The sequence below is a fragment of the Vipera berus genome (genome assembly GCF_964194415.1).
Source record: "Vipera berus genome assembly, chromosome: 5".
NCBI classification, from domain to species: domain Eukaryota; kingdom Metazoa; phylum Chordata; class Lepidosauria; order Squamata; family Viperidae; genus Vipera; species Vipera berus.
In genome coordinates, this window is record NC_138207.1 from 7,420,040 (window position 1) to 7,433,528 (window position 13,489).

Sequence of the window (13,489 nt, forward strand, 5' to 3'; positions counted from 1 at the left end):
CCATTGTAACCTTGAATGGTCACTAAGTGAACTGTTGTAAGTCAAGGACTGCCTGTGTTACAATTTCCAGCTTGGTTAGCATTAACCTTGGCTAGATTATATCACTCAGTGTGTAAACCCAGCCCAGAAGGTCGCAAAAGGGGATCACATGACCTGGGGACACTGCAGCCATCACAAATATGAGTCAGTTGCCAAGTGTCTGAACTTCGATCACCTGACCACAGGATCGGTCATAAGTATGAAAAATGATCATAACTCGGGGTTTCGGGAGTTTTTTTCCCCACTCCTGTTGTAATTTTAAACGGCCACTGTTGTAAGTTGAGGATTACCTGTATATGCTTTTAGTTCTTACAATATAAAAACATTTTGGCAAGAAAGGTCAAACGCTCACTTAACAAATGTCTCGCTTAACAACAGAAATTTTGGGCTGAATTGTAGTTGTAAGTTGTATTATAACTGTACATTAAGCCCAAAATGAACTATACCAGGGGTAGGCAACCTTGGCTCTTTTATGACTCATGGACTTCAACTCCCAGAATTCCTGAGCCAGCCATGCTGAGGGGAATAGGAGAGGTTTCCAAGCTGAGCCAGGCTGGCTCAGGAATTCTAGGAGTTGAAGTCCACCAGTCATAAAAGAGCCAAGGTTGCCTACTCCTGGCCTAGGCCTAGGCCGCTTTATGACTCGTGGACTTCAACTCCCAGAATTCCTGAGCCAGCCATGCTGAGGGGAATAGGAGAGGTTTCCAAGCTGAGCCAGGCTGGCTCAGGAATTCTGGGAGTTGAAGTCCACGAGTCATAAAAGAGCCAAGGTTGCCTACTCCTGGCCTAGGCCTAGGCCGCTTTATGACTCGTGGACTTCAACTCCCAGAATTCCTGAGCCAGCCATGCTGAGGGGAATAGGAGAGGTTTCCAAGCTGAGCCAGGCCGGCTCAGGAATTCTGGGAGTTGAAGTCCACCAGTCATAAAAGAGCCAAGGTTGCCTACCCCTGAACTATACTTTCAATCTGTGGTTTGTTCATTCCTTTATTCAATTTATTGTAGCTTCCCATCTCGTTTTTATGAGTCCTGTTATGGTTGATCACATAGTCAAACAAATGTTCAGACTGGATTTGGCATTTTATTATTTGTCTGTTCACATAGTCAAACAAATGTTCATACTGGATTTGGCATTTTATTATTTGTCTGTTCACACAGTCAAACAAATGTTCAGACTGGATTTGGCATTTTATTATTTTTCTGTTGCCTTGCCTGTACATGGAGTGCTTTTGTACCAGAGACAAACACCTTGTGTATCTAATCACACTTGGCCAAATAAAGTATTCAGTTCAGTTCAATTCAATTCAATTCAAAAAGGTTTTCCAGAGGTTGTGCTAAGCCTGGCAAAATGGAATACAGGTCCGTGCTCGACTTACGACCCCAATTGTGTTGGTGAAGTGAGAAACTTGTAAAGCGAGCTTTGCTCCATTCTACCACTTTTCCTTGTCACATTTGTGAACTGAATCGCTGCAGTTGGTAAATGACTCACCCGGTCGTCAATCTGGCTTCCCCCCCATTTTAAATTTTTTTATTTTGCTTGTGGGAAGGTTGCCAAAGGGCATCGCGGGATCCCGGGGCACGGCAACCGTCATAAATGAAGAGTCGGTTGCCAAACATCAGAATTTTGACCGCGGGTGGGGGAAGGGATGCAGCAACGGTCCATAAGGGTAAAAAATGTGGTCATAAGTGACTTTTTTTTCAGCGCTGTTGTAACTTCGGTTGGTCGCTAAATGGAACAGCTGAGGACTACCTGTATTTCTGAACCACTGATTTTGAGCCTTCTTTTTTTTTTTCTTCTTCCTCTTGCCAGGTAAACCTGAGTGAACAGCAGGTCTCCTCCAGTATGTTTATCAGGGCTCTAATGATGTCAGTGTGCCATTCCGCCGTCGTGTGTAAGCCTTTCCCCTTATCAAAGGGCAGACGGGGTGGGGGTCTTTGGGGGAGGGGCACCTATTATGGGAATCCCATGCAACCAAATTGGGTGAAGTGGCGCTCAGCTGAGACGTGCAGACACCTGTCAATCAGTAGCATTTCTTAGTTTTCTGGAAACCCCCACCCCCCAATATGGGTTGGGGTACTGGCGGTGGTGTTGACAAGGCCCCTGAAGGGGGCAGGAAAGAGACCTGGAAGGCAAAGCTGTCATCCTGCAGAATTCCAGCTTCCAGGAACCCTTCACCGTTCTCGTGTCCAGCTGGCTAGTACCGGAGCTGTATATCTCCACCTTAAGGAGAGGTCTCTGTGGAGATTCTCAAATCATCCAGGTCAGGGATCTTCAAACTCTTGGCCCTCTTATGACTTTGTGGACTTCAACTCCCAGAATTCCTCAGCCAGGAATTCTGGGAGTTGAAGTCCACAAAGTCATAAGAGGGCCAAGAGTTTGAAGACCCCTCTGATCCAGGTGATGCCTGACAGATTCACCCAGGTGATGGTTGTCCCAAAGGTGTGCTTTCTCCATTCCAGATCTCTCTCTTTCTCTCTCTCTCTCTCTCTCTCTCTCTCTCTCTCTCTCTCTCTCTCTCTCTCCCTCCCTCCCTCCCTCCCCCTTGGCTCTTTTATGACTTCAACTCCCAGAATTCCTGATCTGAATTCCTCAGCTATGCTGGCTCAGGAGTTCTAGGAATTGAAGTCCATGAGTCATAAAAGAGCCAAGGTTGCCTACCCCTGGTCTAGCCCAGCAGTGTGGCTTATCATTGAGGCAGAAATGGCCTTGGGAAGGCAAGACAGCTCAACTACGATGTGCTGAATATTTGTTTATTAAATTCATCGGCTGCCCATCTTACCATAGGGTAACTGGCTGGCTTACAGCCATAAAAATGTAGCTGTATGTATACATCAAAACATAAATGAATTTAAACCAGTCATTAAAATCTTAAGGACGGGGGGGAGGGGGGATCCGTTGTTAACTCGGTGAACCCTTTCCGCTGTGCTGTTTCCGCATCGGAGGCCCAGGTTTTTAAACCCTTAACGAAAAGATAAGGTTGAGGCCAACCTCACATTGGGGGGGGGGGGCAAGATGTTCCAGAGGGCAGGAGCCAAAGCAGAGAAGGCCCTCCTGTTGGACCCTGCCAGCCGGAATAATCGGGCTGACGGGAGCCACAGCAGGCCGCCTCTGCCAGCACAAGTGGTACGGGACAATCCCAGTGGGGGTGAGACGTTCCCTCAAGTAACCTGGGCCCGTGCCATTGAAGGGCTGTGGTTGGTGAGGTACGTGTAAAAGCGAAGCTCAAAGCAAACCAGTTGCATTTGGGCTCACCCTTGTTGGCATAGCCCACCATTAAAGGGCAAAGCAAAGGGGTTTAGTGGTTCTCCAAGTTGGAATTGGCTTCACTGCCACATCCAGCTATACATATATGCAAGAAGTTCCTCTCTTCCTCTTCCACCCCCAGCCATCACCTCTTGGCTAGGGCCAAGCCCTGGAGATTACAGCAATAGCTATAGCACTTAGACTTCTATACCGCTTCGCAGTGCTTTACCACCCTCTCTCGGGGGGGGGGGGGCGGTTAACCAGAATCGGCCTATTGCCCCCAGCAGTCTGGCTCCTCATTTTACCGACCTTAGAAGGATGGGATAGCTGAGTCGACCTTGAACCGATCGGGATCGAACTGCTGGCAGAGGGGCAGATGTAGCCTGCAATATTGCGTTACAATACTGCAGTCCCCTCTTGCTGTTTTCTCTCTTCTCCCCCCCCTCCCCCCCCGCCACGACCCCCAAGTTCTGACACGAGCCACAGGAGCAGAGAGGAATAAAAAGGTCTTGCCAGCACCGAGCGGTGTGGGCCTTGGCGATTCCCCACAGTGTGAGAGGCGGAGAGGACAGGTGCAAACCCCCGGCCAAGTTTTTAACTCTTCCACCAAATCAGGTCGTGCTAGCCGGGGTTGATGGGAACAATCCAGAGTTAGAATAGATTGTTCTCTTCGCTCAGCGGGCAGGTTGAGGAACGGGACCCTGACACTCCCAGGATCCTGTTAGAAGCCGAGGGAGGGTGGCGGGGAAGAGGTTGTGAATCTTGCTAACGTCGTCCTTGGTGTGGGGGGGGGGCAGGCGTAAAACTCTCCACTGAGCCCTTTGTTCAGCCGTCCTCTCTCTTTCCTCCTCCTCCTCTTCTGCAGTCGAGAATCCTTACCGGATGGACAATCTTGTGATTAACAACCGAGCTAAGCTGCTGCAGAAATACTTGAGCGATGAGGATAAGGAGCTGCAGGCCCTTTATGCTTTACAAGCCCTAGTGGTGAAGCTGGACCAGCCAGCAAGTAAGTCTCCTCGCGGTTCTGGAAAAAGATCCTAACCGGGACAGGGAAGGGTGGGAGGGTGTCAGAATCCATTTATATCACATTCATAAATGTATGTTTAAAACATTATCCCCCCCCCCCCATGGATTCTGCCATCTCCCGAGGAAGGAGGAGCGGATGTGGATTCAGCCTGCCTTAGGTTATTTCAAAGAGCAAGGGAAACCTTTTGAACTGGGAGAACAAAATGGAGGGTTAGGGCATCTGACCTGTGTCTCCATTTGAATCTGTAAAGGAAGAAAGCAATAACCATAAAGATTCGAAGTTCCTTTTTTCCCCATGACAGGAAGTAAAATGATGGGGGGCTGACCAAATGGGGTTGAGGGGAGGGGGGTTGAACCGGGAACTCTTTATAAAGTTTCAGTTTGTAAAACAATACCAAGTCCTGTCTTGTATTCCCACAACCAAGCATGTCCTGGTAAAAATTCCTTTTGGACTAGAACTGACTCCCAAGAGTTTTTGTTTCCCTAAGACGTGGATTGGGGTGGGTCCTGACAGAGGGAAGCAAAGCCATGAAGTCAGTGGCGTGAATTCCCCATCCAGAAATGTGGAAACCGAGCAGAATTCATCCTGAATAGCAAATCCGAACTCCACGGAGCTGTGCTCACTCATCCTGCTTGTTTTCTGTCTTCTGAGAATTGGACTTTGAATCTTAAAAAGAGATTGGAGATTGCCAATCCTCCCAAGTCAACAGTTGTCCCAAAAATGCTTTCCCCCCCCAAAAAAAAAAGCAACTGGACTTTCTTGGGTTTTTTTGTGTTTTTTTTTTAAACGTTTCGCTTCTCATCCAAGAAGCTTCTTCAGTTCTGAACTGAAGAAGCTTCTTGGATGACAAGCGAAACGTTTTCAAAGTGGGGGGGGGAGAAAAAAAAACATCCGTTGCCTTTTGGGAAAAGCAGCTTCGGCATGAAAGGACCGGTCACCTGAAAACAAAATTCTTGAGCCACCCTGATGCCCATATGATCTGGCCATGTTTTTTGGATATGTTCTACAGGTAGTCCTTGACTTACGACCATAATTGCGCCCCAGATTTCTGTTCCTAAGTGAGATAGCTTGTCAAGAGAGCTTTGCTCCATTTTACGACCTGTCTTGCTGCCACGGGGCTTCACTGAATCACGGCAGTTACTGAGTTAGTAACACGGTTGTTAAGTGAATCTGGCCTCCCCATCGACTTTGCTCGTCAGAAAGTCGCAAAAGGGGATCACGTGATCCCGGGGCACAGCAACCGTCATAAATACATGCCAGTTGCCGAGCCTCCGAATTTTCATCACGTGACCCAAGGGGACGCTGCAAATGTCGGCAAGTGTGAAAAATGGCCATAGGTCACTGTATTCAGTGCCGTTGTAACTTCAAACGGTCACTGAGCGCTTGTACGTCCAGGAGTACCAAGAATGCCCCCCTACCCCCGTCCCACTTAAAAAAAAAAAGGCGGGTGATTGAAAATCCCCCAAAGTGGTGAAGCTGTTTGTTTTGGGAGGAGAGGAATGGTTGGTTGTATCCCTTTTAACTCAGAAAATGTCTGGAATTGGAAGCTTAGGAATGGTGAATTGAAGCTTAGGAAATTAGGCAAGCTTGTAAAACCTGGAAGAGTATGGAGAGAACGGGGCCAGATTAAGGCTTCATTGCCTTAATAACAATAAAACTGTAGTCATGACAATGGCAAGAATTAAAATGAGGAGCTTGTGAGAAAGCCGAGATGTTTCTCATCAAGGGTACAACTTGGCAGAATTTGCTTCCTTAAAATAAGCCTAGATTACTTTCGATGCTGTTGTTGTTAGCTGCGAAGTCGTGCCCGACCCATCGCGACCCTATGGACAACGTTCCTCCAGGCCTTCCTGTCCTCTACCATCTTCTGGAGTCCATTTAAGCTCAGGCCTACTGCTTCAGTGACTCCATCCAGCCACCTCATTCTCTGTCGTCCCCTTCTTCTCTTGCCCTCAACCTTTCCCAGCATTAGGCTCTTCTCCAGGGAGTCCTTCCTTCTCATTACTTTCGATAGTAAGCCTATTAAGAGCAGTTGATGGACAATGCTAGTAGTCTATCCGCTAGGATACCACAACTGTGCCGGTATTCCTCAACAATCACAACGGAAAATTTCTGTTGTTAAGGTGAGCGTTGACTCATTTTACGACCTTTCTTACCATTGTTAAGTGAATCGCTGCAGCTGTTAAGTTAGTAACACATTTGTTAAGGGAATCTGGCTTCCTCATTGACTTTGCTTGTCAGAAGGTCACAAAAGGGGATCACCTCTCTCTCTCTCTCTCTCTCTCTCTCTCTCTCTCTCACACACACACACACACACACACACACGCACACACATCAGGGACACTGCCACCGTCATAAATCTAGAGTGATCACTGCTTTTCGCTGCTGTGAAAGCCAGAACGGTGAAAAACGGCCCGTCAAGTCACTTTTTTCAGCCCTGTTGTAACTTGGAACGATGACTTCAGTCGAACTGTTGTAAGTCAAAGGATTACCTCTGCTTTACCCGATCCACTAGATCTCTGAAATAATCAGTTGCTTGGATGAAGAGGAAGCAGAACGAAAAAAAAAATCCCATCCCTCTCCTCCACACACACACACACCCCAGCCAGTGGGCCTTTAAAAAATGCTGCGTTTCCATTCCCCCCCCCCTCCTAATTCTCGTCCTCCTTAGACAAGCTAGTTAGCAAATCGGAGCACTGAGGCAGAAGGCGTCGGAAAAGGGGTAAATTGCTCAGATACCTCAGGAACCAGCTGCGCTCTTCCACTTTTATCATCTATTGACATAGCGGGATTTTGATATTTTTGGCAGGAGACAACGTGGGCCTGATTATAATGGAGGGGGAAATTACAGGCGTACAGAAGCATCCTTTGATTCGGCATGACAGAAAGCGGTCCCAAATTGTCAGGCCTTAAGGCTGAATTTTGAGGGGGGGGGGGAAACGCTCTGGCAGATGGTTTGCAAAAAAAAAAAAAAAGATAGGAAGATCACATATTTCCCTTCCCTCCTCACCCACCCCCCCTGCCTTGACTGACTGATTATCATTGGAGGTTAAATGCCGAATCTGCCCTTTTTTCTCTTCCTGCTGTGTTTTGCAGGGGGAATTTTTGATGAGGTTAAAGCAGGGGTCTTCCAACGGGGCAACTTTTAAGACTTTGTGGACTTCAACTCCCAGAATTCTCTGGCTGAGGACTTCTGGGAGTTGAAGTCCACAAGTCATAAAAGGGCCACGTTTGAAGACCCCAAGTAATACAGGCAGTCCTTGGCTTAACGACCACAACTTGGCCCAGGATTTCTGTTGCTAAGCGAGACAGTGAAGTGCATTTTGCGACGTTTTCCAACTTTCCTTGCCACCGTCGTGAAGTGAATCGCCGCACTTCTTACGTTAGTGACGCGGTTGTTAAGTGAATCTGGCTTCCCCCATTGACGTTCCTTGTCAGAAGGTCCCCAAAAGGGGATCACATGACCTCGGGACGCTGCAACCGTCATCTATACGAGTCAGTTGCCCAGCATCTGAATTTTGATCAGTTGGCTCACGTGATCAGTTGTGAGTGAGAAAACCGGTCATGTGACTTTTTCCAGTGCTGATGGAACTTTGAACGGTCGCTAAAACTGGTTGTAAGCCAAGGACCACCTGTACTTTTGTTTTCTTCGTCTCCAGAAAGGTTAAAATAATGTGTTTTGGGTGGTTTTTCCCTCCCAAAACTTGGCAACTTTAAGATGTGTACACACTGGCTGGGGAATTCTGGGAGCTCACACATCTTCAAAATTGCCAAGTTTTAGAAACAGCGCTTCTTTAATCCAAGACCTTTATACAGGTAGTCCTCGACTTACGGACCACAACGGAGCCCAAAATTTCTGTCGTTAAGTGAGACATTTGTTAAGTGAATTTTGCCTCATTTTGCGATCTTTCTTGCCACAGTTGTTATGCGAATCACTGCCGTTGTTAAGTTAATGGCAAGGTTGTTAAGTGAATCCGAAACCCACCCCACCCCACCCCCATTGGCTTTGCTTGTCAGAAGGTCCCAAAAGGTGACGGCATGACCCCGGGGCTCTACGGCCGTCATAAATAGGAGTCAGTTGCCAAGAATATGAATTTCGATCATGTGACCTTGGGGGATGCTGCAAGGGCCGTAAGTGTGGGAAACGGTCATAAGTCTCTTTTTTCAGTACCGTTGTAACTTTTGAACAGTCACTAAATGAATGTTAGCCGAGGACTGCTGTATTCCTCTGGGAATGGAGTGCCGAACGAGAGGCACTAACCGTGTCGACAGCCGCTGTTTTCCTGGCAGGGAACAAAACCCACAAACACTACAAATTCCCATTGGGCCTCTGAAGATCAACATCAGGTGTGCATTACCTGCGCCCCAGGTAGACATGCCGCCCTCCAAAGCCTTGGAGGGACAACCCTCAAAAGTTGCCACTGCACGACTTAATTCCTATTTCTGTTTCTCAAATGTTCGCACAACTGCCGGCTGCCAAATCCTTAAAAGGATATGCAAATCAAAATTTAAAGCCTGCTTAGCGAAGGATGTTTCTCAGGTCTCTGGTAAAGCCGTCAAGATAGTGAAAATACGTCAAATTTTAGTTTTTTTGCCTGGCTTTCTGGGGTCCAACCCTCTTGGTGTTCTCTAGACCTGAGAAAATTTACGGACAATCTTGGCTGCCAGCCTTTCATAACTTGGCTCCTCCCGGATCTGTTGTGTTATTAATTTCACCCCTGCAGTGATTCGCTTAACAAATGGGGCAAGCAGAGCCATAAAATGGAGTCAAACTCACTTAACAAATGTCTCATTGAACAACAGGAATTTTGGGCTCAATTGTGGTCGTAGGTAGAGGATTAGATCTTGGATTAGATCAGGGGTAGGCAACTTTGGCTCTTTTATGACTCATGGACTTCAACTCCCAGAATTCCATGAGTCATAAAAGAGCCGAGGTTGCCTATCGCTGGAGTAGATTGTAAAATGGGGGGGGGGAACACTCTGAACCATAGAAACATTGGGCTCGACTGTCCCAAAGGTGCTTTTTCAGGAGGCATCTGGACTTTCTTGTTACTCTTTGAAGCCGTTCCGCTTCTCATCCCAGAAGCTTCTTCAGCTCTGACTGGATGGTGGGGGAATGGAAGGATTTATGCTCCTTGCGGGCAGCTGGTCATTTGCGTTCTTTTAGAGTGCCGTTGAGGCCACTTGGAGGCTTACCCGTGTCCTCAGGGTCACCTGAGTGGTGCAAATGGGTGTGGAGCCTTACGTTAAGCCGAAAGCACAGCTCCACACCCACTTGCACTACATAGCTGGCCCTGAGGGCACAGTTAAGCATCCAAGTGGCCTCAGCGACTCTCTCGAAAAGGATGCAAACGACCAACTGTCTGCAAGGAATATAAATCCTTCCATTCCCCGCCACCCAGTCGGAGCTGAAGAACCTTCTTGGATGAGAAGCGGAAACGTCTTCAAAGAACAACAAAAGAAAGTCCAGTTTTGGGGAAAAAAAAGCACCTTAGGGTTGGGGTTTTAATATGTTTTAATACTGTTTTAAACTGGGCTAAATATTTAATCGTTTTTTTAACTCTTGTATTCTGCTTTTTATATTTATTGCCCTGTACACCGCCCTGAGTCCTTCGGGAGAAGGGCGGTATAAATATATATATATATATATATATATATATATATATATATATATATATATATATATATATATGTGTGTGTGTGTGTGTGTGTGTGTGTGTGTGTGTGTGTGTGTGTGTGTGTGTGTGTGTGTGTGTGTGTAAATTACTAACAAAGAATTAAAGGGAAACTGAGATGCATTTCTGACTCCTTAGTCGTCCTCAGCCAGCTATACCCTTCTGAGATTCGAACCTGGGCTGATTTGCATACAAGGCAGTGTTATTTGCCTCTAAGCCACAAGGTCCCTCTCGCTCTGTTAGCTTTTTTATGCAAGGGAAGATATGTTTCAAATGTTAACTATTTAGATTACCTTGCTAGGCCCCAAACATGGGGCAAATCTTTATTTCCTGTTTTCAGCCTATCTTGAAGGCTATCAAACAGGCAGTAGTCACACCGGACAATTCATATATTTGTGTAAATTACTAACAAAGAATTAAAGGGAAACTGAGATGCATTTCTGAATCTAAATAGTTAACATTTGAAATATATATATATATATATATATATATATATATATATATATATATATATATATATATATATATATATATATATATATATATATATATATATATATATATATATATATATATATATATATATATATATATATATATATATATATATATATATATATATATATATATATATATATATATATATATATATATATATATATATATATATATATATATATATATATATATATATATATATATATATATATATATATATATATATATATATATATATATATATATATATATATATATATATATATATATATATATAACCAACCCTGACCTGGATGACGGAGAAGGAGAACCTCCGTGGGCGTCGGCCCCGGCTGTGGTCGTAACCCAAGGAACAGCCCGCCTCAAGGCTCAAGCAGGCCAGGGTGCTCCCGGGCTGACCCGCTTTCCTCTCCTTGCTTCCAGATCTCCTCCGAATGTTCTTCGATGCCTTGTATGACGAGGACGTGATCAAGGAGGACGCCTTCTACAAGTGGGAGTCAAGCAAGGACCCAGCCGAGCAGCAAGGCAAGGGTGTCGCCCTCAAGTCGGTCACAGCCTTTTACACTTGGTTGCGTGAAGCCGAGGACGAATCCGACAACAACTGAGCCGAGAAGAAGGGCGGGGTGGGGTGGGGTGGGGGGCAGACCGAGCCTGCCCTTGCCCGCCCTGGCCCCTCCTCGGAGCCTGGACTCCCTTTGGGCGCTGGCACGGAGAACGAGACGCAGGACTGACCTCTGCCGTCTTTTCTCCTGCCCGCCCTGATAAGACTTGCTTTTTTTTTTTCTTTCTTTCTTTCTTTCCCTTTTTTTTCCCTTTTTTTTTTTTTGGTTGGGATTTTTTTTTCCTCCATTTTTGTTTTCATTTTCGTTTTAACAGCCTGTATTGGTTTGTGTCTGACGATAATAAATTGATGCTCAAGGAGGTAGGTGTTGCTGTGGGCGCGCTCCGCTCAGAACCCCCTCCCCCAGGCCCATGCCCGGGGAACCCGAATGATATTCATGAGCGGGGGCGCCCCCCCCCAATTCTGCTGGTGCAAAAGCACCCCCCCCTGAAACACGTGTCTGATGGAAGGGGATGGGTAGCCAACCCAATGCCTACGCTCCTGCCGTCTCTCTGTCTCTCTTTCTCTCTCTTTCTCCCCTCCCCCTCTCCACTTTATTGCTGAAATATAGAGATTATATAAATATATATATAAAATATAAATATAGACTTATTAAAATCTTTTGAGGTTGGAGAATAGAACTTTAACTGTCCACCAACGGCTCTTCCCCGATCCTCTTCAGATCGTCGCCCACTTTTTTTTCCCCTTTTTTTTTTGCATCGCCGCCTGGAATTTAACGTAAGCCACCCCCCCCACCCCCCCCAAACCGGGATGGATGTTTCTTTGAACGACCATTTTTGGCAAGCGCAACAAAAAAAAATCATTTCAAACCTCCACTTTGCTTGGGAGCTGCAGGCGTCTCACCGGCCAAGAGGCGAGGGGGCATCTCTTTGAGCTTCCTTGTCCCTCGACAAGCTCACCACGGCTGCCTTGGCCTTCTAGGGTCAACCTCACCCCCCTCATGCCCCCCCTCCACGCCCGCCTCTGAGCACACGGAAGGGGGGGCGGCGGCGCAAACCGCTTCGTCCGCGCTTGGATAGTTAACGGAGCTGCGCTTGTAACGGAAAGGAAAGCAAACGACAACCGACAACCACCACCACAAACGGGGGCGGGGGAAAAATATATATATAAAGGATACAATAACCGGTCACGTGAATTTGTAAATATTTTTTTTCCTCCTTTTTTCTTTTCTTTTTTTTTTTTTCCTTTTTTCCCTCCCCCTTTTTTTTTTTTTCCTTACGGGAGTATTTAATTGAAGATTCAAAAAAAAAAAAAGAGCATCTTTTCACCGTAAACTGGAAATAATAATAATAATAATAATAAAAAAAGAGAACATTGCTAAACAAAGGTGACGTGTGGGTGATGTCGCATCCCTGCCCGGTCGCAGCAGGAATTTTGGGAGAGAAACACGGTGTCTTCTTATCACCCCGACCTGCCGGGACAGGGGGAGGGAAATGGGGGGGGGGAAAACTTGGAGATAGCTCTGCATTTGAGCTGCTTGATGTGGAACGATTTGGCAATGTTGTTCTAAGCCTTTTAAAACGGAAGGCGTGCTGCTTTTGGAAAGAAAAAAAAGGGGGGGCGGAGGCGGAGGGCAGGTTATCCGAGAAAGAATGGGCCTGAAGAAATTACGCAACGAAGAGGACGAGGCAACATGGAAAGGAGGGTGATTGTTCAGTTCTACAAGTGCTTGTGCTCGCGTTGCGGCCGTGGCTGACTTTGATGGGACGTGAAAATAAAAAGTCTTTGGACAGGTTCCTTGCCAGCTTTGAAACGTACAGAGTTGTCTTCCCAAAGTGTGTTTGGAAAAATCTTTTAAAATGCCACCGGCCGCGATCCCGTTGACGGTATTTTCATGGCAACCTACGTTTTGTTTGTGTCTTGGGTTACCTCTCCCCTGCTTTCCATACTGTGGTTTCTAGCAGGCCACTCTTGGAAGTCCTTAAACCAGGGGTAGGCAACCGCGGCTCTTTTATGACTCATGGACTTCAACTCCCAGAATTCCTGAGTCAGCATAGCTGACTCAGGAATTCTGGGAGTTGAAGTCCATGAGTCATAAAAAGCCGAGTTTGCCTACCCCTGCCTTAAACTGAAGGGCACTGAGTATTCCGGTTGAAAATGGCAGATAGTAGTAGCACTTAGGCTTGAACGCAGGTAGTCCTCAACTTGCAACAGATCGGTTAGTGACCGTTCAAAGTTACAACTGCACTTAGACAGTTTTTTCACACTTAACGACCATTGTGGCATCCCTGTGGGGTCAGGTAATCGAAATTCAGACGCTTGGCAACCGACTCATGGTGGTCACAGTGTCCCAGGCTCATGTGATCCCCTTTTGCAACCTGAACAGTGAAGTCAGTGGAGAAGCCAGATTCACTTAACAACCGTGTTACTAACGTAACAATGGCAGT

The 13,489-nt window shown here is 46.4% G+C and overlaps 1 protein-coding gene across 4 annotated transcripts in view; it reads left to right on the plus strand.

Moving 5' to 3' along the window:
• EIF4G1 (eukaryotic translation initiation factor 4 gamma 1) overlaps positions 1 to 11,827 on the plus strand; it is a 134,391-nt gene extending 122,564 nt beyond the window's left edge. For all 4 annotated transcript variants that reach the window (XM_081329139.1, XM_081329142.1, XM_081329141.1 and 1 more), the window contains 3 exons: positions 1,847 to 1,928; positions 4,146 to 4,286; positions 10,904 to 11,827. In XM_081329139.1, coding sequence (XP_081185265.1) covers positions 1,847 to 1,928; positions 4,146 to 4,286; positions 10,904 to 11,085 — 405 coding nt within the window. In that variant the 3' untranslated portion in view covers positions 11,086 to 11,827. The remainder of the gene's footprint in view (positions 1 to 1,846; positions 1,929 to 4,145; positions 4,287 to 10,903) is intronic.
• The last annotated feature ends 1,662 nt before the right edge of the window (positions 11,828 to 13,489 follow it).